This window comes from Phasianus colchicus, chromosome 13 (assembly GCF_987193195.1).
Source record: "Phasianus colchicus chromosome 13, bPhaCol1.hap1.1, whole genome shotgun sequence".
Taxonomy (NCBI): domain Eukaryota; kingdom Metazoa; phylum Chordata; class Aves; order Galliformes; family Phasianidae; genus Phasianus; species Phasianus colchicus.
In genome coordinates, this window is record NC_143448.1 from 5,600,514 (window position 1) to 5,627,885 (window position 27,372).

Below are 27,372 nucleotides of genomic sequence, written 5' to 3' on the forward strand. Positions count from 1 at the left end.
ATGTTTGAGATAGTTTTAGTGACATAAGCTTAATGCCTCTTGGTGCCTATACCCTTTCTGATTTCCCTAAGTGGTCATAAAATCATAAACTGTCTTTCTAGGAGGTCTATAAGAATCCTGTTAGGAGCTTTTTATTATACTGGCAAATTCACATTGAACTGATGTTCCTTTTCACTATTACAGAATAATCAAATCAGTGCTGTTATTATTGTACTGTTGGAAAAGAAAATAATGGGAATGTAATGTAAAACTGCTAATGTAATGAAATGCTCTTATTTTGCTAGGTTAAGGATGCTATGGCGGCTCCTTCCAGCTTGCTTCCAACAGTGACTGTGTGATGAAATAGGTGTTCCATTTCTGGCAAGGGGTTACCTTTATTATCATTTGAACACATAATTGTCCTTCAGAGGCCAAAAGGGAGGATTGCTTTTACCTATTTGTGCTTTCTGTCAGGCTGTGTGTTGGTGTTGGACTTACAAGAACACTACTGTGCACTACTGTGCACAGTGTCACGTGTGCAGTGCTGTGATTTCCTTTTATAATCATGACTAACATCTGATGGTTCTCTCTCCAGAAGAAATGCCTCTTGTGTTCTTTCATTCCCATCTGAGCCTTTTTTCCCCCTTTTTTTTTTTTTTTCCTTCCAAAGGGGAACAGAGTATATTGTTAGAAAGTACAGCCAGCCCCCTGAAGGTTCAAATTTGACAGGGATGTTAGGAGGCAGGTCAAGTGACTGCCTAATGAAGATGAATGAAGAAAATTGCTGGTACAATAATCACGTGGTGGGCGCTTAGCCCAGGTTGCTGAAAGTGTGATGGAATCTCTCGGCTTCATTTATCAGTGTCATATTTGGGCTAAAAGTGAGTAGTATTGTTCTCATTTCTTCCAGATGGATAGGTCAACTTTAATATTTATTGCTCTTGTAGAACATTTGTTTGATGTATTTCCATTAGCCAGACAATAATAGAAAAGCAGTGGAGAGAAACATAAAACAGCTCCCTTCCTCTTCAACTGAAATATGGCATACACCAACGTATAAATATTTCTAAGACTGTCACAGATTTTTTATATTTTTACTTGATGACTCGATCATATATATTAAAGAGCTTTATAAATACAATGGAAAAAAAAACATCATCAGTTGTTCTTCACATATCAGAAGTATAAAACTCTTGAATTTTGATGTGTAATTTTTAATCTCTTCAGGAGCTTTTTGTGCCTTTCAGGAGCAGCTGAGAATGCCTGAGAACGTCAACTGTTTGTGTAATATAATGAGAAAACCATATATAAACGGTTGTGAGAAGAGAAGCACATTTTAGCAAAATCAACGTATTATTCTGGATTGCCTAAATGGAATATAAAGATGGTTGCTGTTTCTGTCATCTTTTTTCCTTTAGTCCTGTTTTCACTAATTACTTTGACTATAATGGGAAAAGGCCACTTAATGTGGATGGATGTTAAAGTTTAAAAAAAAAGAAAGAACCTAGCCATTACAAAATGGTGGCTTATAGCTAATAGTGGTCACCGCTGGTTACTGTTTATTAACTGATTTTTTCTCATTTATGGGAATCAGGTTCAAGGTGTTTGACATGTATTATTTTATAACTGTGGAAGGAAACGTAGCTGTTTGTGAAGCAGGTGTTGTGTTAAGTGCAGTGCAAACATCCTAGCCATATGTTTCTATAATTTAAATTAATTTGGTACAGTCATACTGTTAATCTTTAGTGACTTGTTGATTGGCATTTTGCAGACATATTTCTGGAAGGCACCCAATACCATTTTCTGTAGCCTTTCTGGCAGTAGCGGAGAGTAACATTTCCACAAATTGGAATCTTGTACAGCTCTGGGAAGTGAGCCAAGATTTAAATTAGACAATAACCTCTGCTCTGTATATAGCTTCTATTCTTCAGCTGTAGGGAAAGTGATTTGTTTAATACAGTCAGCTCCGTAGCATATAATAGACTGATATATGAGTCACTCCTTGGCAATGCGTGTTTCTTAAATTTATATAGATTGAACAACTAGTTGGTAATGTACTTAGTTACAGTTGTGCAAACAATAACTATTAGCAGAGCTGAACAGACCTAGAAAAGCTGCATTTGGTTGGGGTTTATTACGAATTCTGCAGTTTCAGAACAGTTTTTCTTTTCGGGCACTGAAGAAAATATCATAAATACGAGTATACTTTGAGCTTTAGCAAATCAATAATAACACTTTCATATCATAGCTTAATATTTCTTACGCTTTGCCCATGGGTGTACATATGCAGTGTTCCTCAAAATTTAACCTTAGCGGCAATCTGTGTTGTAGCTACATAATTAGGGAGCAGCTCTTTTTGTTTTGCCCTTGTATATTTTTTTTCTCTCTTCGTGTTAAAATGTGTTGCTGTCAATTGATATCTGTGAATGCAAAGAATTCTTTTCTTTCCAAACAGCAAGGATCTTTTCTTAAAAGGAGAGCTCTTTACACCATTTGGTTCATGTTTATTTAAAAGCTTAAAATCATTAGACCAAATCTCACTTATTGTCCAACAGAAAATTGATTTTGCTAGCAAAAATGGAGTGGGCCTGAAAGAGAATATTCAGAAATATGCAAATTAGCAGAGATAGAAATCTGTTTGAGCAGCTGAACAAAGCAATCAAATTTTTCCCATTGAAAGTTTATTTAGCTCCACTGTGAACATTTTTGAACAGAATTATCAACTGCTGTTAGTGAAATACTTCTTTTTATAGGGAAAATGGCATTCGTTTTAAACAGAGCTATTTTAATAGTCAACTTTTTTTTTTTGCCAGGTCTTATATTTACAAAATAAAGCATACTGTAAATATTGAACAATACACAGATATATTTCCTAACAGTTTATGGTATGCTGCATATTCTGGATGGATTCCAATCAGTAGTTAGTACGTATAAATGAAATGCCAATCAAAATTATTTTTGCAACTATAACCTGCTATAAGGCAGTCTCTTATCTGAAGCGTCAACTTGATGGAAGCCAGATCTCTTTTCTCAAGCTTTAACTCTTACATGTATAATTTCCCTTGTCTTGAACTAATCCTGCTTCTGTCCTATAAGCCTTTCAGAAGTGCCTGATAGCAAAGCAAACTTTATCTACTGGCTACATAAAATTTAATCAACATTGCTTTCAATAAACCATATACATTTCATTCCCTAGTAGGAGTCAATTGTGTATAGAATGTCTGATAAATTTTAATGAGGGAGTAAGATTTTCAAGTGCCCAGCATCTCCTATCCAGGCCAGTTTTCTCATAATTCAACTTCTGTGTAAAAGCTGACTTTTCCAAACAGCTCCCCTGTAGCCAAGTTGTTGCTAAAAATTTGATCATTTGTATGGGTGAATAAATTATGTGGTTTCATAATGTGCCAGGTTTGTCTTTGTAGCTGGTTTAAGGAATTCTTTCCTCAGCTCTTTATCCACATCCTATATTAAATTGCATTTGCCCCCAAATCCCAATGAGTTCAGTGTGTCATTTTTTGCAGTGTGACCTCAACAGAAATTGTAAGGGCATAAGCAATGGATAGATAGTGAATTATAGGGTGAATGCCAAATGCACAAGTGGATGAAGGTTTGAAGCACGATGCAACGTAAATGCTTCTTAGAACCTGATGTCACTTAACGCTGCTGCAGGTGCCAGTGCTGATGCTGTGACCTGTAGTCACTGGAATGTCTTTACTTTGGTCCCCACTGCTGTAGCATGTAACTGTTTTATGGAAGCTGGAGTTAGGTTGTAAATCTCCTTCATAGTTGTTGATATTGATGACTGTTTAGATGACTTGGGAACTTCTGCTGTTGTGAAAGGACTATGTGAAATTGTCATTTTTCAGATCCTGATAATAAAAAATATTCATGTATGAGGTTGAAGTGCTGTGAGATTAACAAGCTAAATGCCATTCTATGTCTGAAGCAGTCAGAGGTTCTGGAACCAGCAGCATGGATCATGCTTCAGAGAGGATGAAGAGAAAAGAAAGGGGCTTGTCTTCCCCAGATCTGTATTTATGGAACAGAACATAGGAAGACTGAGCACATTAGACAGAATGAATATTTGAAAATGCTGAAAGGTTTATATAGGGAATGTCAGACTTGCCATATTACGGAGACTGAGTAGTCTCACAATTTAGCATTCTGTATATAAAGCAATTGGTGATATATTTCTATAAGGAATGTAGTTGATAGATGCATACTCACTCCTCGCCCTTTCACACATGTACGGTTAAATATTGCAACATGGCAGAAATTTTTCCTTTTCCCAGAAGATGATATATGTTAACGTGAAAATCAACAGACCTTGATTGAGATTACAACTAACTTCATAGATATAGTTAGAATTCAAGCTAAATCTAAATCTGATACTTTTAAATTCAACTAAGAAGTATCCAACTTCTTTCACATCTTTAGTGTGAATAGCGTAAGACATAGAAATGTCTCAGTCCGCTAAACTAGGAGAATATTTTCGGAGCATGAGCTGTGAGCTGTGGAAGAACTCAGAGGAAGAATTGCCACCGTGGTCTGGTGTCTCTTACACTTCAAGAAAAGAAAATCAGAAATTGCATGCATCAAAATTCAGGCTTGCTTATATCAAGATACGACGAAGAACATTTAAACATTCAGAAGAGCTTTTATTACCATTTTTGTTTTATGTTGAAAAACTGCTTTTTCTCTGGCATCTGAAAACGATGAGGAGAAATTACATTATATTGATGCCTGGTGTGATTTTTAATGTGCGCTTTAATTCTCATGCTAATTAGTGGTTAGCACATTGAAATACTGGTGCTGAACATCACCTGAAGCATGGCAAGGCTTAGTTGTGGGGTGTGAAGAGATTGGGCTGGCTGCAGCTGGAGTTTTCAGAAGTGATAGTAGTCTCCTTACTATATGTTTTTAATATTTCAACTTGGGGATTTTCATGTTTGTGTTTTTTGATTTGTCTGTTCTTACTGTTGCCTGGCATGGAGGCTTTGAGTGAATCTTCCATCATTTTGCTACTCATGAATGGAGTTTGCAGCATGTTCTGTGTCCTCGTCTCTGCAGAACCTTGGGGGCTGCAATCAATATCCAAAGTAATTTCTGTGCCCACTTGAAAAAAGAAATACAGTGACCCAATTAAGAGAGGAAAATGCTAGACTTCAGTAATGGATGAAAATGCAATTAAAGTAGGTTATTCACCTACAAAATAAGTTTCTGCTGCCCAAAACATTGCCTTTAGGATGGAATGGTGCAATGGGAAGCTAAAAATAGATAAATTAAGCCTGATTAGTCTCAGTGGCATAAATAGGAATACAAGCTAGCATGAGGGATTATTCCACTCTTAAATTAAATTCTCCTCTACTGCTATTGCAGAATATTGCATCCAATTCAATCTTGCCTGTTTAAATAAAGTTAGTTGTTGCTGAAGACTCTCCAGGGGCCTTCCTGCTGTGGGATTTGTAATCCAACCCCAGCTGAAAACAGCAGAGAAATCCACCAGGTTTAAGCTTGATGGAAGATAAAGAAATAGGAGAAAGAGATACCATGTGCCTGTCTCAAACAACTATTTATTTCTATATTATATTGACATTTATTCAAAACTGGAAAACCTCTTCACCTGAGCAGAATTCCTAAACCTTTTGCCTGCCACTCAGCTTCTCATACAACCGCTTTGTGCCTGCTCTTATGGGATTATCATAGGAAATCCCTGGGCCTCATCTGTGCTTTCCTGTTGAAGGGCATTTCTTTCTGCATGCTGCAGCTCAGAGCAGTAACAGCCCCACCAGCTTTAGCACAGCTTGGTCTGGGGGGTGCAAGCAGCTGAGTTATCACTGAGCAAAGCTCCACGAGAGACAACAGTTTGGTGACTCACTGGTCTGCCTGGTGAATGGAGAAGGCTTTATGTAATTATTATTTTTTATATATATATATTTATATATATATATATATATATTTTTTTTTTTTGCTATTATTGGCTTTTCTTTTTTCCTGTGTCTACCTGTGAGATGATTCTTAATTTATGAGGTTTACAAAACAGGAATCATTTTTTGGTGTTTGGGAAATGTCTGCTGTGTAAAGAATGCCTTGGAAATCAGCATTAAGTAATCAAGTGAGAAACTTCCCATAGAAAGCATATGAGGGGACAAAGAAACCAAGTGTATAACTCCTATGCTGCCCACAAGCCCATCTTGATTGGGAGTGACAATCATTGACTGGAGCCCTGGAGCTGGTGTGTTTCTGGGTGGTTTTTCTCCAGTTCTTATTCAGACGTGTGTAATCAGAGCAGAGTCCTTGAACTAGATGGTATTGCTTTGTACAGATTTCCATATAATGAAGCAGAATTAATTCAGTCTTTTAAAAATGTCATTTTTTAATTTGATTATGGTTATATTTTCTAAAGTGGAGAGTGTTTAATCTCAGACAAAATCACTTGAACCAGTGGTATCAACATGGCTGCGAGCTGAGATATTTAAGAATTCATGCATGCATTGACTTTAGCCTGAAAGTGTCTCAACTAATCCTCCATTATGATTATAATAAAATGTCTACATCTGCTTCACCCTTTCTCTATCAATTTTATATTTAAAACCTGATATAATTTGCTAGTGTAGTAGAGCTGAATCACAGTCTAGAATGGAATTTACGATTTTCGCTAGTGAGTGAAATTTGATATAAGATTCTAAGAAAAGCTACTTATGGCCCAATTGCAGTATAATCACATCTCTTTAAATTCGTGTGAGAAAATGTTACAGTAATCTTGAATATAGTGATATAAAACTATTTCTTGGGATTCTAAGAATAAAATGCTGTCATTATGTTAAGAAATGCTCAAATTCAATGCTTAGACAGCTTATATGAAATAAATATGGGGGTAGACATGATTAACACCTTGGCTGCATGAACTTAATATCTGAAAGAGGAAGGTGAAATAGAAATATATTTTGACAAAAAGCAGGTCTGTGTTTGTGCATTTTTTCCCATCTTAAAGTACAAAAATATCCCCTACAGCAGTTAAAAATAAGCTATTGGGTGCAAAAGGAGACTGAAATGACGTAGGGTTGTCCCTCCCATGCTGGGAGGACTCAAAGAACCCCTGATGCTGACCCTGGTGTATGGAACCATGGTGGATTTTGGGCCCATGTGTGTTGGTGGGCTGCTGTTGCTGAGCAGGACATGAGATAGATTGTAGGGGCAGTCCCAAAATCATGTCCACAGATTTGGTCCTGGCAAGCTGTTTTATCCATGTGTACATGTTGACGCCATTTTGAGAGGCTGTTGATCTCCTTCTGTTTGGTAAATGTCATGGAGAATAGAGACATTTCCAGCCTCTCACAGGGCCATGGAAAGGGATCAATTGTGCTTATCCTTCCAGTGGTTTTTTTAAAGCAGTTGTGGAAAAAATGTAATTCAACTGCTCTCTGTCCTCTGATGCTATCAGAAATAAGATCTTGTGTATAATGTGAGCTGTTTAGATAATGATTGTGACTCATGGAATACATATATTAAATAGATGCTATGAAACTGCTTATTTGATGAGGCCTTTTTCATGTAGAATCTAAATTGCTACAAAGTTGTTTAAAAAAAAAAAAGAAAGAATAAGCAAGAGTGAAATCCCTATGAGTAAGTTCTTTATGCATTTTAGCAAAATATGCTTTCCGTGGCATTTATGTCTAATCTGGTTTATTCCAGCAACACCTCTGTGCCTCATCAAAGTGATCATGAACATCATTTCATAATTTATAACCACAAGCAACTCTAGATTAAAAAACAAAGAAAATGTTCTTTAAATATTTAAATAATTTTTAACAAATACTTAACATTGTAAGGTCCTCTCCTTGGCTTTCTAACTAATTGTATGTATCTTAGCATTCGATATCTCATATTTTAACCTTCAGGTAGCAAGAGAGCATGGTGATAGAGACTGCACATCAGAATTCCTTGCAGTAACATCTGTAGATTTTGTGGAGCTTTCTCTTTTTTTCTTTTGTGGGAAACAGTGTATTGGTCTGAATTTAATAATTTTATTCGCCATCTATAGAGGAAAAATACTCTTAATATATATGTAGGTAGATGCAGAGAGATGCCCAGAATTCATGCTCGATTCTCAGTTTTAGTACCTTTGAAGCCAAGGGAGTAGAATGGAAAATACATCCTTGTCTACAATTTGCTAACATGGTAAACTGAGACTCTTTGTACATATGGCAGCAAAGCATTCGGTAGTTTGGTCTTGGAGAGAAATTTCATGATTCATACTAATTTTAAAACACCTTATTTTTGTATGAATGTGAGGATCAGTACTGCACTTTAGACCACCTTTTAATATTTATACATTTAAATACAGAATAAGTAGCATTAGGAATCTGGCATACATGGAATTGCTTTGACTGTCAGTCAGCAGAATAATAATACCGTGTATATTCATATAAAGTTACTTCTTGCATATAAAAATGTTTATAGCCTGTATCTTTCTTAAGAGATCTGAAAATGTCTAGCATGAGACCATTAAATATTCCTTTCATTACTGTTCCTTAGATTGCTCAGTATCACACTTGGCAAAATATCATTCAGTTACTGCTTTTGGCCATGGAATTCACTGAAGGAGTTCATATTAAAGAGTTTAGCTGGAATTGGAGAGATTAAGACAGTGCTTTTTACTGTTATTGTTGAAGTTTTTATTTGTTGGCTGAAAGCTTTTAAAGTCATTTCAAATATTTTCCTTCTAATTGCTTTCTGAAAACTTTTAAATCTGTGCTATTTGCAAACAATGTGTCTGAGGGAGATTTGAGGATATATGAATAAAATATCAATGTCTCTTTTCTTTAGGATCTTACTCAAGTATTTTATTCGCTGAGATTCTTTTTTTTTTGGCTATAAGCAATCAGTAAAAGCGTGTGTATACATACATATGTATATACATATGCACATCTATATGAAAATTAGCGTGGCAGATGTTTAACACTCAGCAGTAGGAATCCGAATGGTTGCCTGAATTAAAGGCATTTAAGATTTTAAATATCAGAAGGCTGCCAAATATATGATTGTACAATAATTAATGAACCCTAATTATTCCTATTAATTTGCATAAAATGAACAACTAATTTGCTTAAAATTCAGAGATGTGATTGCAAAATTGGATATTTAAATATGCTTATTTTAATATTTTATGCTTGCTAGCCAGTTACTCAGCAGCGATGTGATTTTAAGCAAATAACTCTTCTGGAGATAGGAACTCGTTTTGTTTTCAGTGGGGCCTGCATTTCCTCCTCATTACGGAACCTTGATCAAAGGTGAGGATCCTAATACAGTGTTGAAGAGAATCTTTAGAAGGGTTTTCTAAATCCTGAAAGAAAATGGTAAAAATAACCATAGTGCAGTAAGTTGTGGTGGGTGAGGCCAGCAAAACTAACACATTCCAAGTAGTTTTTTGCACATGTACTGAGAGATTTCCTAGAAAATTAATAGCAGAACCTAGCATAAAATGAATCTACTTCCAGAAGACATCTTCCCCTGAAAACGTGCAGAATGTTGTAATCTGCCTCAGGAAGCTGATTTCTATTGTGCTATCCTATAACAATGACTAATCATAAATTTGTTGTAGGAATTGGAATGGAAAGGTTCAATTATGAATCTTGCATATTAAGCAATTTGCTCAACATGAAATTAATCAAAAATGGTATCTTTTGATGACAAATCTGTTGTGTCTGTGCTTATATGAATACCCTACTCATACACAAATATAGTGGTTTGAACTTCAGTGGAGGTGGATTCCAATATCTGCTTGATGATGTTTGGACAAAAGCCATCCCAAATGGAGAGCACTTTGGCTGCATCTGGTCAAACCATCCATCTCTTCTGAACTCAGTGAATCAATGCCTAAACTCCAAAAACTACTTGTTGTCGGTGGTAAACAATACTTTTAGCAATTGGCAAAGAATGGTGTTTCTTCAAAAACTGTTAGAACCACGCCAGGGAAGCACAAATACTTCTAAGTGTAGCTCTGTAGTGTTGAAATTGAGGACATCATTTTGCATTCCTTTTGAGATAAAATTTGTCCTTTATCTATTTACAAGGTTTACATTTCAAGTTTTGAAATATGCTTTTATGAGTATAAATCCCTAACAAATGTAGTGATATTACATCTGTGAACCAGCTACTAAAATCTGCTTCCTAGTTTTTAGTAGCAAAAATAAAATAGATACTTGTATTTTATAAAATAATATGAATGCCACCTACTGCTTCTGAAGTATTGAAACTGTCAAGAAGTAGTTGCTCTTCCAGAGAAGAACACACTGTTCCTGCTATGAACACATCTTACTTAAAAGTAAAGCCTCTACAGAGATTAACTGGATATCCATCTGGAATAGAAATGTAATTTTCACTTTCTCTAAGAAAATAAATTGTGTTTCCTGATGAGAAGAAACAACTTTTAATGTGATACATCTGATGATACACTGGTGTTTCTAGATACTAGTGAAATAATAATAACCCTCTCCCAAACCTATTCCCACCCCATCTACTTCTGTTACCAGAGTAATTTTAGTGTATACCCGTTTTGTTTGGAGTAATCAGGCTGAAGTAGCATTAGTCCAGCTTCTCATCTTTTAATTACAGACAGTTTATTGTCTATGCTGTCCCACTTTCTGCATGGTTCCCCACCAGTCAGCTAGACTTAGCAATCTCCATTAATTTAATTTGGCATTTCATTCAATCAGACAGGCTGTGAACATGATTTTTTTTTTTTTAAATAACACAATGCTCATTCTTAATTGATGTCCTTATCAGGCATTGTATTTGCCAGAGCTGTAATTATTGGTCGGGCAGCAAAATCAAATCTGCCCAAATGCAGTGAAGATGTTCTCCAGTGAAATTATTAAGATACAGTACTTAGACCTGCAAAGTAATTTAGTTTTGGTCTGTAATTACATCTTTTGGGATCGTTATCTTTCTTTTTACTCATAAGGATAGTGCAACCTCAGAGGAATTATTTTGCCAGATATGAAGATAGAACTGAGATCTTTGCCATAATGTATGTTTGTGCAAGTGGATATTATTCTATATAAAACATACGAACATGTTCACACTGTAGAAGGATGATTTTATTATTGTCCTTATTTAAAAAAAGATATGGTTTCTAATCTTGTTGCAAAACTACCGGAACTGTGATCAGCTGAGGATGCTGTTTTCCATAAGTAGTAAATTGACATTAGAAATGATAGGATTTGGTGGTAATGCAACTACCTAAAGCACATACACAAGTGCACTTGTAACGCTCTGACACAACTAACTTAGCACTACTTTGCAGGCAGAAGTTCAGATCAAGCCAGTCACAATTCTTGTCTGAAGACACTATTGAGTATCTGAGCTGAGAAACTTGAAACATATGCTTTGATGAAACATTAACCAATAATTGTGAAAGGACTCTTAGAGTCATGAGGAGGGAGAGGAGAATTCTGTAGTCATATCCAATAAATCTTTTATTTATTCTCAGATTAATGGTATGTAATCTTTGAGTACAGAATTGCAGTCATTCTGTTTAAGCCAAATAGGAATTTCTTGGTATGTTCTGAGAAAACGACAGAGCGTGTTTCATTTTTTTAATTTATGTTTTGTTTGATATTTTTCATTTGGAACATTTATTCACATTCCATGGTTTTACTTCAATTCTGTGCTGGAACAATAACTTATCCAATCCTATCCTGTCTCTTTTTCTTGCATTGCTAAATTAACCAGCATTATTATTAAAGGACTTATTTAAAAAACCCAATGTGGTTTGCCTGATGAATCTCATTTTACTCTTTAGCATAAAATACCAGTTTTATAAAAATTCTTGTTTGTTCCATTGAGATGCTCAGAGAAAAATCTGGGTAGCTGTATGCCTAATTTTATGTTCCTTTAATACGTCTCCAATTACCCTTATTTTGCCAATGAATAGTGGGTATGAGCTGTAATGCTTTTCAGATTAGAGCTGCATCACAATTAGGTTGACTTAGAGATAGAAATGTTCAGAGTTCTAATAAAAAACCTAAATTAAAATCAGTAGCAAAGTTCCCATTAAATTTATAGGTTCAAAATTATATTATGTCCAGAACAACTTCATAACTAATAACAATTAGTTTCAGTCTTTATACTTCTGTATATTATGTTTTCATGGTGTAAACTTTCATTCTGCTTATTTCTTGCTATGGCTTTTGTCTCATCAGTGTTGCAAAAGAACTCAAGGAGTGGCCCATATTTAATCTTCTGGGATTTTTCTGAAGTTTTAGTGGTTTTTTTTTGTTGTTGTTGTTTTAGGAATTCAAACTCCATAGCTATTTAGTGATTGATTTGTATCCCCAGCTGCCAAGATTTATTTAATGAAGCCAACCACGTCACACTTCTTTCTTAGAACATCAGTTCTTTGATTCATGTGAATTTGTTTTGGTGCTTTCAGAATCCAACAATTTTTAATCTCTGGTAGCTACGCAGGGTGGTTTGGAAACCCAATCACGTTTTGATTACAGGTGGCTAATCCTTTGTTACTGTAATGTCTGGCCTAGGTTTGGTCTTTGAAAATATGTAGTTTGCAGAAGTGGTGCAATGATACGGTTTTTAAAGTCTAGGCAGGAGCTGATTTGGTCTTCTTGGCATGCATTGGGGAAAGATAGAGGGTATGAATTATCTTGGCATTACACATACACACCCTTCCTACAAAAGAGCATTAAGCCTACATGTTGGGCTTTGGGTTGAGTAGTCATAGCTAAGAGAAGAGCATCAATGAACTATTTTAGAAACAATCAGTTTTCTTGACATTCTTTATACAAGGTGTTAGTAAGCAAACATCCAGCCTCCTAACAACGTTCTTCTCAGTGCTTGTGGAGTTCAGCAGGGCCACTTCAAGGGCCCTTGTAGCAGAAGAGTAGAGAACTGAACTGTCATACTTTCCATGCAGTAATTTGCATGAAGAATGAAAGCTGTGTTTCACAGCAAGATCAGAAGAGGTTTTGTTTGTTTGCAGTCCGTTCTGTAAAATCAGCATATGTGTATGGATGGTTTCCATTGATTTGCTGTGGCAGTAAGATATGACACTTGGGCTTAATGTTTCTTGAAACTTAAGATGGAGTTTATTGAGTTCCTAGAATCAAAGGAAACAAGTAGTGTCTGCTTTGCCTCTGCTTTGATTGACATTGCAGGTGCTGCTTGAAAGGCCACAACTATTTTTGTGAAAAAACACACTGGTGTTGACAAAGGAAGCTGGAAAGTTCCTATTCTTTCGAGGTTACAGAACTGAGAGACTGAGATATTTAGATGCTAAAAGTTTATGCAAAACCTTGCTCATAGCTATGACTAATTCATTTGAAAGCATCAGAAAGCCAGCATGGAACAACAAGATAGCTGAACTAGGTGCTGCATCTCAGTCTTGCTCTGACCCAGGGAAATACAGGAGGTGGAGGTGGGACCCCACAGGGCTGTACCTGGGCAGGCACAATTGCCAGATCTGACCCTTTAATTTGAATGCCTGCTGTCAAGTGGAAGGATGCTCTGTCATGTTTATGAGGGGTCTGGGCAAGTGATCCGTCGGAAACTAAAGGAGAAAAGCATTGATTGTAACAAGAGTCATTTCACAGAAAACATCTTCCCCAAATTATTTTACTAAAATAGACAAGAACCCCTTGTTCTATTTAGAATGATTTATAACTGTTCCCCACTGATCACAAAGCGTTTCTAAATTAAAAGCCATTAATTATAGCCTTATATAGATACAAAGATATGCAAGAAGTGCTTTGTAATTCCAGCTCTGCACTTCAGGTGAGAGCTTTTTAAATTACTTGGACCATTGGAGCCACCTGCTTGACTAAACGCTGAGGGCCCTGTGTTTCAGTACTCATCAGTGCATTGCAGTGTTAACATTGTTACTGATTTTTCTCATTTCTCCAGGGCAAATACTAATTAATGGATACAATTCACAGCTGATTAGCTGTAGTTTCTTCAGTAATTACATTCGCAGACTAACTGTTCAGAAGAGGATTTCTAACCCAGTTCTTATTTCACTCTAAGCTTAATTTGTTTTTTGAATTGTTTAGGTCCTTAAGATAATAACCATTTTATTTTCTTTTGTTGTTATAGGTACCATTAGATAATAAGGAATGTTAATCTTAGAAATACTCACTGATAATTGTTGTGTGCCTTAAATGGATTTCTAATTCAGAGAGAAAAAACATAAATTTCAGTGTTTTTTAATCCATATTAACAAAAGCTTAAACGTGTCAGGTTCTGACATCAGTGCCTGAGCCATACACAGCAGAGTCCTAAATGCTGTATCCTTATAAGGGCCACAGGGCCACGTAGCTGCAACTTCCAGCTTTGACAGCCCTCATTATATCATTTACTCTCTCAGTCTTAATAAAATGGAATAGCATGCATTCGCTTTCTCCTATGCATTATTTTTATAAATAATGCTTGGCATTCAAACCAGCAGTAGCAGTGATATGAGGAATGCATGTTGCTCAAAATAATGTAGAGTTGTATTATTCAAGGTAAAATTCAGCTGCGTTCTCATTTGAGGCTCTGGAGGCCCTAGGACTCTAAGCTAATGGAAATAGGATTGGGTTTGTTCCCATTTATTTTTCCAGTGTTGCAGCTATATAAGTCTGTTTTACCTGTGCATTTAGGTACAGTTTGAAAAACTGATATGTGTATTATTGTTATTATTATTATTATTATTTTACTGTCAAAACAACAGCTCTATTGGGACTATTTGAGGTTTTTTTTTTTTTTCATGCAAAACCTTCTTAGCTTGTCTCTAACTGACATGAAAAAACCTGTCCATCTAGTTGATCCTGGTGTTGAGCTGTGACTTGGTGCCCCATATCCACGCACACATCTTTCTGTGCCAAAACAGTAACTTGAATGTGCAATTTAATTTGATGTTATTTTTTTAAATTCCCTCCCCAGTGACGTCTGAGATTTAAAAGTGGATGACATTATTGGAGCTCCTGTGTAGATGAGGAAAGCAGAGTTTAAATAGCTATGAAGCAGCTTACATAATGTGTAAACATTTCTGTTTCTTAATGTGATACAAGTTGAAAGATTCAGCACTTTAAGTATTACGAAGTAAGGAATATCTTATATCTCAATCTGTTTTGTTGACCAGAACTCAATAGTTTCACCAGGTCCATTAGACTCCAGTTCTTTGTCTCCATCTCCCTTCTTCAGAGCACCTTTTCCATCCTCTGTCCTTATAGTTTCCTCTTTTTTTTTTCTTTTTTGTTTATTTGACTTTTTGTTTTATCTTGAGAAATGAATTTGGATTTTTATGGGAAAGAAACACTCTTGGAAGAGTTGCTCTGTGGTCCCCCTCTGTTCCTGAATGCTGCAGGAACCGCAGGGAGTCAGAGCTGGAAGGATTTCCCCACTAAAAATTGCAGTACAGAATTGAGCTGGAGTGAAGTTGTTACCTTTCAGGACAGGTTCTTCTGCTATGGGAGCACAATGTGGTTTGCTGTTTGGAAGGAAAAACAGTCTCTGCAGGTTGACAGCTACCCTCTGTCATGCACCTGAAGAGCTTGTGCTGGTGGCATTGGCTAGAATGGATTGTTGTTGTTGTTTGGTTTTGGCTGGGGAGAGATGTGATTTTTGCTTTGTTTTCTCTGGTGAGGTCTGGCAAGATAAAACAAAAGCCTGGTGGAAAAAGTTGCTTTGCAGAAGTCACAAACAGGAGAATAAGGAGGTGCTGTGTGCGGATGCAGAGCCAGCACAGCAGGGCTGGGCATTGTGGTGGTGATGCTTGGCTTTCACTGGGACCTCTGCAATGTGTGCTGTGCCCAAGTCTAGAAACTTGAACATGTGAAAGCTTATGGTTTTGTGTTTTACATGGTAGCTGTGTGGCATGCATGCTGTCTGTTCCTCAAAACAAATACCTGCCTGCCTTTTGGAAATGCCTTTTATGAGAATAAGGCATGCTCAGTGCCAATTAGCCAAATGCTGATAGTCTCTTCCTTTCTGTGCTCAGTCTATAGAAGAAAAAGTACTTATGTTTACCCACAAATGTTCATATTTCAACATTGGGTTGAAATGGCTTGATGGCATCTGTTGAGTCCTTCCTGCTCACCCCCATGGGAGCTGCACTGCATGGCTGAGGCACTCAGCACCTCTGCCTTGGGCACATCTCGGGGTCTCAGCAGAGAGCAGTTCCTCTGATGGGTGAAGTCTCCTGGCCTTCAAGGTTCTTTGGGAGTGGGAACTCAACTGGAATGAGTGATGGACAAAGGGGGATTGTTTGGCTTTTTAGTTTTGTAGATAGAATGGGATTTTAAAAGCAACATTACAGATACTCTTTCTTCCCGTTCTTACCCTCATCTCTCTTAATACAGCAGCTACTTCTAGCTACAGCTGTCCTCAAGATCAAGATCATCTGCAAAGTACAATTATGTGCATCAGGAGAAGCGTAGCAGTTTATTTTTTATTTTATTATTTTTTTTAACGGGGAATAGTCCATTAGTAACAAGCACTTGATTTCCAAAGGCATCTGTAGGTCTGTGGGGTGGCCTTGGTACACAAAAAGTCAAAGAAATGCGCTTCGAGATCTTTCGTGTACAGGTCTGGGGATGCAGAGAATGTAATGATCACAACACTGTCACGTGGATCTGACTTCAGAGGACATCTGCAAAATTACATCTTATCTGTTTTGTCTTATGTTTTTGTATTTTAAAACTTTTTTCATGCTGGAAAATGAAAATGGTGGCATGCATTAAAATCCAAATATTTATTTTTCTTTCAGTTTGGAAACAATAACAACTACATGAACATGGCAGAGGCAAATAATGCATTTCTTGCTGCAAATGAGGTAGATGTTTTTCTTTTCTTTGTTTTATCTATGCTTGTATTCTACTGTGCTTAGATAATTTAACAGGCTGTGAATGGGTGAAGAGTGAAGGGCTGAATTTCAGTGTGTTTTATGGAGCACAAAATAAAGACTTTAATGAGAAAGAAAATAACCTGACAGCTCTACATTACTAGTCAATTTAGCTGTCCATAAGGCTGTTACTTACATAGCATGTCAATAGAAACAAATCTGCTTTATGTACGAAAAAAATCATAAGCAGAAGGAAACAAATAAACAAGCTTAGTAACAGGCAATCCTAGCTAATGCGCTAATTTCTGCTATAGATACAAATATTTTAATTTGGGTTCTTAATAGTCAGCTCAGTTAGAAGAACAAACCTAACTTTGTTCCTGAAGGTTGCATGCTGCATGAGGTAACAGGGCTGGGAACAAACCTGGGCTGGGCTGGGGGGGCTGCCTGGGCTGGGAGCTGAGAGGTGTGCTCAGTGGTTTTGGATGGGAGATGGGAGGAAGGCATGGTGGCTACGGCCTGCATGCATTTGTTGTTGCAGGGGGGCTCCTTCCAGTCAGCTGATAGCCCATCAACATGCTAATATTGACCCCAGCTCCATACAGATACACCTTTTGCTCGTTGCTAAAAATCAACATCTTTTATTGCAAAGAGTGAAAGGATGGGAAGTGCAGGAGGCGCTGCCTCGTAGTCTGTGTGACAATGTAAAGAACTCCGTTTCTATATAGCGTGTATCCCATAAATGATCTTCCAGACATAAGAAGAGGTTAAAACCTGGGCAGCAATGATTTCACATGTTGTAAGTGGTAATTCAGTTGCAGGTATTCTCAGAATATTAAAAAAAAAAAAAAATGATCTCGGAGAAAATAAGTAGAAGAGTGTAAGAATAAATACGAAGGTTGGAATTAAGAGTCTTATTTTATGAATCACTTATACAATGGTCACCATCTCTTTTTACCCAGCAAGACTGCTTAGATAAGGGAATATTGTTTGGCACTAGCTCCAGTGTTATTTGTGATAATGAACACAAACCCCATCTGTAATGACAACATGATGTTTCTTTCTGTAGAATTTCTTTCCTACATTTGAATCAAACATTGATGAAAGCTCTGCTGCCAGCAGCTGTTCAGAGACAATTTAATTCCAGCTGTGATAATTCACCGTGTCAGACATTGGCTGTTATATGTTGATACAACAGTTCTCCAGATTTGCATTTTTATCAAAAGGAACAAATGTTTTGAACATTTCAGTACAGATGGCATTTAAGCATGCACACAGTTTTTGTGTCTGTGTGTTTTTATAAATATTTGAAAAGTTAATAACTTAAAAAAAAAAAAAAAAAGTGATTGGTAAGATGAATCTCACAAATGTTAGACCTTCTTTTGGGCATAACAGCACCTTTCTGAAATCCTGGATTGCATGCTATGCAGAGCCCTTCTGCGGTCTGAATGGCCCAGTGATTTGAATTTAAGGCTTCTTCGCTAAGGGGTTTCTTTCTTCTTAGTGTACATCTACTTCATCTTCATTCTTAGGTCCTTGATATGTTTTTTAGAAGGGTACACATGCACTTGGAAAAGTTACACTGTGAGAATTAAATTTACGAATAAAAAATTGTTATGGCATTCATCAATTCACTTCCCCATTTATACTAAGCTGTGACTATTAAGATCAATGATGTTTCTCTAAGTAAAATAGAGTATTATTGTCTGGCTATGTTACATATTTACATTGATGTCCTCGATTTATTCTACTAGATGAGGAAAAAGATCCAATTCTTATAATTACTACTATCTCGTAAATACGATGGGTAAAGGGAGGTTCAAATGCACTATGATACTGATTTCACCAAACCCTTTTGCTTGAACAAAGAATGAAAATATCATTAAGTGTTAGCACTTGCATTAAAGCACAAGCCTAACTTTGCAATTACTGTATTACAATGGGTTTAATTATAGTGTTTTTACATTAGCACAACTGTAGATTTCTTGCTAGCATTTTGGGCATGAGCACTGCAAAGCTAGAAGCCCTTTTTATTCCTGTAAATAATGCCTTAAGAGTGTAATCCAAGAGCACATTCAGGCTAAGAAGCTTCACATTTGCTTTATGTTTTCTGTCTCTATGTCATGATTACCACGACCCATTTTAAAGCACCTTAAATATTTATTGAAATAATATTTCAAGTGTTAATTACAGTGGTAATGAAAACAGCCAAATGCCACATATCAAGAATGAGTGTTTATCCGTATTGTTAATGTGATATGTTAGATTTCATTAAGCAGTAATGGGGTAGCAAATGAGTCACAAATTACAGTTGCATCTGTTACTAGACCGCATTAGTGCCAAAATAACTGCAAATGCAGCCATAGGGTTATGTTCATTAGCCAACCACTTCTCGTGGCCAATCCATCCTTTGTGTTTGTGGACTAAGGGATCTACAGGGAGAAAAAATCACACCTTTTGTGATATGGCGGAGTCAAACATCCAGGCCCAGCCTTCACGTCCAGAATTAAGTTACAGCATTGCGCTTGCATCTCAGCAGGCTGACGGTACTGCAGACCGCAGCAGTCTGGGACCTCATCATTTCTGGTGCGAGACCAATAATGACAGCTGACAGGTTCTATATGCAAGCAAAGGTTTTTCTTGTGTTTCGGTTTCCATCTTCTCTCGAGCGGTTATTAATTTATATCATCATTAACAGTTTGAAGGATGACAATTTGCGGCAGTTAATGAGATCTTTCACTGAACATATCATTTTTAAATTAACTGGCATTAAGTCACTCTTTCAAACAATGTAAATAATACATAAAACAATTTCCCCCCTCTCATCTAGAATCCTGAACTAATACAAACAAACAAGTCCCAGAGCAGTGTTGCATGTCCAGAACAAGACAGAGTGCCTATTTTAGGATTGCCAACTGCCCGGTTTGATCAAGACAGTCCTGATTTGGGTCCATTTAAAATGGCCTAATTTCAAGCACTGGATTTCTATTATTGAGTAGCAGTGGACCTGAAATAATATATGAAAGTTCATTTAACTCACAAGAAATTTGAATAAGCATAGCTCATTTGTTTCCCAAATAAAAGTCAGCAATGTTGAAGCCAGATACAGGCTCTGCTTGAATAAAGATCACCTACGACACACACATGCACATGTACGAACATGCACAGACACTGTAGATAACTGGCAGTAAATGTTTTGCTAAAGGCATCTTAACAGGTGTTTGGTTTGCAACAAACCTACTGTTTAAACAAAGCTGGCTGGCTTTACAAAGCTGCGGTAATCACCCGCGCTGTTTTGTACGTTGCTCTCTTCCAAATTACAAAACCGGTGTGTGGAAGGATGCATTGCACTTATGGGATGGAGAAGAAATAAGGACCAGAATTGTTATATTTCATGTTTATGAAGAAGGTAAAAAGGAGGCAAAAGATGTGGCATGGTCGGTTCTGAATTAATGTTGTGTGTGTGCTACAAAATTGTTGATATTTTATGAAGCATGAGAGCAATATAAGCTGTTTGTGCTATTTCACTAACATATCAATAAAGTGGCAATTTGTTATACAGCCAAATCCAGTGTAGCTGATACTCAGACTAACAACAAAGACAGATGTTGCTAATTAAGCACGCATTAAAAAACTGTTAATACTGATACTCTATTAAAGCCATATGATAATTAGACTTAAATCCTTAATCAGAATGATCCACAAACCCCGTTAGTATATGAAACTTTTTTTTTTTTTTTTTTTTTTTTGTTAATTATGTATAGAGTTTGCATTTGAGTACAAAACAAGACTTGAATGACTGGTCAAATGTGGCTGCTGAGAACAGTGTGCTCTAATGTGGTTTGCCTTGTCCTGTCCTTTTCCAGCAGACATTCCACACGCCGAGCCTGGGGGATGAGGAGTTTGAAATCCCACCTATCACACCCCCGCCCGAGTCAGACCCTGCACTGGGGATGGCAGACATCCTGCTGCCCTTTCAGGGCCTTGGCGACCAGCTGACAGCGCAAGGAAATGAATTTACACCCCAGTTTCCCCCTCAGAGCTTGGATCTCCCCTCCATTACTATATCCCGAAATCTCATGGAGCAAGATGGCGTCATCCACAGCAATGGATTGCATATGGTAGGCTCAGTTCTGCATTTCAATTGCAAAATCTTGTCTGTCAAAGCATAATAATATAGCTTTGTGTCGTGTATCAGTTTTAATTGACCTCTCTGAAGATATGTGTGATTTCTTGGTATTGTGGTCCAACCAAGCGTTTGCCGATGTTCTGCATTATGTGCAGGCGTATTCTGTATGAATGATGACACATGTTGTCAGTGTAGCACAGTGAACAATGATATGCTATTATTCAGTTCCCTGAGGCAGTTGGCAAATGTTTAAAGGTTTACTATTGGTGGATTCAGGAAGATAAACATGGTTGTTAATGTACAGCACAATGCTATACCATGTGTAAACAGATCTCTTGTAAAAAAGCACTCAGGCTTTATAAACATAGAATTTTAATTTGGGGAACAGACTTGGAAGCCCATATCCATTGGCATCATGTACCTCTCTGCTGTTAGTTTTCAAGAATTTGTTATACAGTTGATAATTGGCATAATGTGTTAAAAGAGCATTGCTTTGGCCAGAATGTACTACAGCAGGAGAAGGAATTGCTTCTCTACATTTTGGGTGTAGGACCTGCGCTTAACAGCCTGCAGGATATTCTGAAAGCACATTGTTGAGAGCAGCTTGGAAAGGGAGCCAGACACAGTATGCCACCAGTAATATTTATGTATATTTCCCTATTTTCTGTATACTCCATGGGCTAAATAGTTATAAATGGAAATTTATTTTTTTAGAACTCCTGTAGGAATGCACTGCCTGAATCACACTCAGAAATACAGAGCCATGAAAAGACTTTCTTCTGCCCAGTGCTCCTGTTGATCAGAGACTGTGGGCAGGCTGAGCTGATTTCTATGTTCCTGGACTGTTGTGAAGCCCCCCAGAAAGAGATAGAATGATCTTGCCAAGGGTAGGGCTGAGAGATGGGTCTGCTCGGCCAATTCCTATGTTCAGTTCCGGTCATTAAAACAATAAAAAGTGAAGATGTATCAAAACTTCTCCAGAATCTATCCATACTCTGTGGCTGTGATCATGGAGGAAGGTTTCATTAGTGCATTCCCCTTTTGGCTTTTGAGGGTCTCCCTGTCTGGGTTTCTTAAGTTTTGAGCAGTGACACTCTTACTCCCTGGGATGAGACATAGCTGTGAGTCAGTTTAACATATTTAGCATTTTAAACTCAGTGATTACAGTTAGAATGAGATTCTGTATTGGATATTAAAGCCAGAGTGAATGATTATCTTGAACAGATATTTTACATCAACCATAGTTATTCTGATTAGCTGTTTCATAGACCTTTTCCTAAACCTGGTGAAGTGAAAATACCGATTTGCTGCTGGACTATAAGGGTCATTGTGTTGTCATGTTATAATTTCATGTAAATCTTTTTTTCTTTGTATCATTCCGGTGAGTGACAATTAATTAGTTACAGATTATCACACAGCAAATTTATCTGGAATTCTTCAGGCTTCTAACTTCATTGCTGATTTTAATGTTTCCTTTGAGGTAACGAAGAGTAGCTAGCACTAATACAGAAAGAAACTCAACTATTTAGGAAATATAGAGTTGAGTCCAGTAAGTCTGCAGACACAAAGCAGGGACTGCCTGAAACGGGTCATGAAAGATATGGTACTTTTCAGATCTCTTTGTGCATGGGCTTTTGTATGCCCTGGACCTGCTGGGTGATTTGTTGAGTGCCAAAGACAGCAAAAAATAATAAAAGCTTAGAGTCAAGCATGTTATGCCTGGAAACCGAAGCAATGGAGTGTGTGTAGACTGGATCTAAAGAAATTTGCTCAGGAATATGTAATAAATGCCATAAGCTACATCAGTCTTGTGTTACATGCACGAGTCCCATCAGTGTTATCAAGTGGTTTGCAACCTGATCTAGAGTGGTCTTTTTGTTTTGCATGCTTCCATTGAGTAAAGAAAGGTTTACATTGCCTCCAACGGTAAGGATTTGTTCCCACAGTGGTCGAAGAGAAGACCTAGGGGAGCTCCTTCGTGTACCATAATCTGGTGATATTTTCTAGGGTGACTGCTATATATGTGTTCTGAGATGTGTGTGTAGTTTTGTCACAGAGAGCTGATGAAGAATTGTGGGATTTGATACAGAGGAGCAATGTGGGGAGGGTCGTGTGTCAGGCACTTCCCGACAACTGCTTGATTTGTGTGATACTGTGAGATGGAGTGACCCCCACCACCGCGTTGTAGTCAGTAATCTTTTTTCTCCTCTGCTCGTAAATGCTGGGTAACATCAGGAAATATAAAAACACTGACAGAGTCCTTGTGTAGTTTTTCTCTGAACTCACATAATGCTTCTCAGTACTCAGATTTTCCAGCCATTGATCTATATTTCAAAAATAGAAAATGAAAACTGTGCATCATATTTAATGTGAAAAATGTGCACTTTATTAAACTGGTAAATATTTATTAATAATATTAGAATTCATCTTTAAATTAGACATTTCATGAATTACCTTGCCTTGGAGCTATAAAAACTTTATTACAGCAATAAAAAAAAAATGTAAAGGAGGCATTCTGACTATGAAATTTCATTTCATGGTCAATTGAATTTACTATATCTGAAAGAACTAAAGATGGGGCTGTAAAATAATTATGATGTTCGTATACACTTGCAGAACAATGTTCTTATCCAGCGATACTAGGATAGTCTTATTTAAAGGCTGTATTAATAATGTATTGCTAATCACTAAAGCTTCTTTAGCTGAATGCAAACTTGAATTATTTTAATGCGAACTGCACCGAGTTTATTGGTTATCTTGTGAAGCATTAGAGAGCTTTACTGTAAGCAATATTTAATTTAGATAAATGTAGTCCTACTCTGTTGAGAAGTCCGGTAGAAGAATTTCACCTTCAAGAAATGTCATGAGATTTTAAATCACAAATGTTGAAAAAATAAAATGGGCTCGGACAGAATTATGATTAATACTGTGTGTCTTCGGCTCTTTGCTATGTACTACCTGACATGTTCACCTATAAACTTGAATGCAGAATCACCAGAGGCATGGTTAAAAATAGGTTATGTCAAGGTTTTCCTATGTCTCCCTTAGGGTACGGAGTTGGCTAGCTGCTTCATAATACTTCTGCAAGTATCTCACATATTTCCCACAGGAAAGCAGACTAAAGGAAAAAAAAAAAAAACATAAAGAAATAATTCTCTTTATCATATTCTTTGTGCAGTATTATATTGAAAAATTCATTCACTGTGCAAGACAGATATTAGCTCACAGAAAAAATGTGGCTTAGCAATTATTAAAAGCTTGTACTGATGAGTTAGCAATTGCTCATACTGTTAAGAACAAGGAAGTTCTGATACACAGGAGCTGATTTATACTAAGCAAAGAGTGACATTTTGTCATAATGCTGATTAACTTCATTATTATTGGCAGCAAAAACAACACATCTATCTTAGTGGCATTTTTCTACATTTAAAAACAGAAAAAAACCAACAAAAAAGGGGGGTAAAATGATGGCAGTGGGGATTAAGTTTTGCATTTTAAAAGTATACAAATAAAATCCCTATACTCCAAAATAAATCACTGGAAAGTGCTGAAGTGCATCTGACTCCAAAGAACACATGGATTTATGTGATGCAAATATTATCCCTATAAATACTTGAATAGAAAGTAGAAATCAAAAGCAATATCCTCATCAAAAATCAACCCCTGGTATTTTATATTAATGCTCTGTTTTCTCTTGAGCTGACCATGGGAAAAAAAAAAAAAAAGAAAAAAAAATCTTTAATCTGCAAACTGTGGCAATTCTATAAAACTACAACTTGTGCTCCTGAGGGTTCCTTTTTTTAACACCTCTCTATAATCTGCCCAGCCTGCTGAGTAGCATTGACATCAGTAGTACATCAATTTCAGAAAGTGGATTATTTTTACTAGACAGCTATTGTGACATATTGGGTCAGTCATAAATGAAAGATATTCATGCAAGCATGCAATACTTGTAATGAAGTCTCACTCTGACCTTCTGTATGATTGATTCTGTAATTTAGTTTTCTCAGGCAGTGCCTGAAATGAAATGAAATCATGTTGAACAAGTTTTGAATACCCACAGTGCACCAGGAGAAGAAAAATCTGCAGCCCCAGAGGCTTGAGAGAGAGCAGCTGAACGATTTATCTCCATGCTATTATAGCCTTTGCCAGCATTCAACATTTCTTTTTTTTTTCTTTTTCTTTTTTTTTTTTTTTCTTATTTGGCTTAAGTACTTAATTCTGCAGGTAGCTGTAAATGGGAAAATAAAATGCTGTTCAGATTTAAAATGACAGGACAGGAGTATGTGCAGGGGACTGATAAAATATCTTGAATAGAACTGACCTTTCATGTAGCTGAAAGTTACTGGGGGATTCATCCTCATAATTACCATATAGATTATTTTTATTTCTTTCCTGCAATGAAACATTTCAGAGAGCAGTAGTGCTGATTGAATGAAAATTGAACTTGTTAACATTCTTTTCAGCTTAGCCTGTTGTACATAACAGAAGGTTAGCTTTGATGAATTTCAAAATTCTCTTTCTGATATCTAAGAAACAGACAGTAAAATAATTGTCTCTTTTCAGTCTGATTTTTCTCTTTTATTCATAAAAGTACAGATGTTAAAAAAACAGACCGATAACTTTACGTATTTTACTCCCTCCATTACTTATGCTGCTAGATAAAATGTTTCCTATTTGATGAAGATTTGAGCCTGTTTATATTTTATAATTGTTGCAATGCTTTAAGAGCATTTAGGATTCTGCACAGATAAAGGTAATTCATGGTGGAATAAGCTCACCGTTAATTATATTACTACTGAGGAGTGGCACTGTGCTCAGCTGAGGACCTGATGGTGGCTTTTGTTTTTATTTTAAGTAGACTTTTTAAATAAGCAGCTCAGTGATGTGGCTGTAAAGATTGGAGTTGCAAACGTTAGCTTAGTGAGGGCTGCATACAGCAGAAATGCTATCAATGTTTCAAAATAGTGGTGCCTTTTATGTCAAGGTCCAAATCTGAATTTATTCCCTAATTACTAATTTAACTTTTCAATGAACAGTTTAACAGAATATGGTGAGAATAAAAGCTAAAGGAGATACTTTAGAATTGGCACAAGACAGCTATTTCTCTACTCACCTGCATACCTCTAATTTATGTTTAATTTCCCTTTACAGAGAAACTACTCTGTAAATCTCTCTTTTAATATTCCATCTGTAATCTTATATTTAGAGAGTATGGAGTAGGTTTGCAATTAATGCAGTGTTATAACAACATTGTTTAATGTGTTGCTGATGAAGCAGTTGTTTCATGGGTCATTAGTGTGTTTAACGCCTGGAACAGTCTATTAAAACAAGCCCTTGTTATTGCTATGAACATGTTTATTGTCATCTTTAGTACAAAACATACAACTAATTTTGAAATGTTAAAGTTATTCATAGGAATAGCAGCTATTCTTACTACAAAGAGGGATTATCTTCAGAGTATTCTTATCTGTATTTTTCCTTTGAAAAAGCGTGGACTGCTAAAGTCAGGTTTCTTATCAACAGTGTTAATCTGGTTCGTGTTGGACATTTCCATCGTAAATGGCAGCTGTTACCATCGCTGTTGTTAATAATTTGTGGTAACAGGAAAAAAACAATCTCAACACTAAATAAACACAAACAAAGTAATGTTCTTATGGTTCTAATTGGTGACATTTGGTCAAATACAGAACCTTTCAAGTGGTGGCTGATGCTTTGTGAAATTGGACCTTTAGGACTCATTTAGGATTTTGCAGCTTGGTGCCCGTTGTCAGGCAGGCACTGGGACAGGCTTGTTTCTGCTGCAGATCTGAGCTGTGGGCATTGCTGATGGGCTTTCAAGTCTTTATTTATTTATTTATTTAGTGTGTGGTTAAATATTTTATATCTAATTGTGTAGTTGTACATTTTTAGTTTCAGAGAGCGTGTGTGTCCACTTCACACCAGGAGAAAATGGGCAGTGGGCTGGCAACCCTAGAGGCCACAGGCAGCAGTGGCTTCTGTACAGAAACTATTACTTCAATGTGATATGAAGACAGCGTAGCCTGATGGTATACTGAATAATAGAGTTTTTAATAGTGTGTAGATTCTTATGTCCTCAATGACATTGTAATGCTCAGAGCGGATAATATAGTCACTGCTCTGTGAGACGTGCTCTTCTCTCCTTTCTCATTGATAGGGAGACAATAGGCCATCTGTTAATGAGCTGTTATGATTGGAGAAGGAAACGTATTCTGGCACTCTTTTCAGAAGTTGGTAATTCAGAGCAGAACAGAATCTTTAACTGAATCTTTATTCATAGTCTATTGGTCAGCATGAACTATTTGCATGTCCTGGTAACCACAAGAGAGGACTTGCCTGTAGGAAACAGTGGCAGCTGTTGATGAAGACACCTATCTGAATAGCTTGTATTGCTGGTGCTATGAGA

The 27,372-nt window shown here is 36.7% G+C and overlaps 1 protein-coding gene across 2 annotated transcripts in view; it reads left to right on the forward strand.

The window, feature by feature from the left end:
• Positions 1-27,372, forward strand: part of TOX3 (TOX high mobility group box family member 3) — a 71,357-nt gene that overhangs the window by 29,552 nt on the left and 14,433 nt on the right. The window contains exons 2-3 of one of the 2 annotated variants that reach the window (XM_031615146.2): positions 16,742-16,807; positions 20,686-20,937. In XM_031615146.2, the coding sequence (XP_031471006.1) occupies positions 16,742-16,807; positions 20,686-20,937 (318 nt within the window). Of the gene's footprint in view, positions 1-16,741; positions 16,808-20,682; positions 20,938-27,372 lie in introns of both variants that reach the window. The other variant, XM_031615145.2, reaches the window with a different exon arrangement.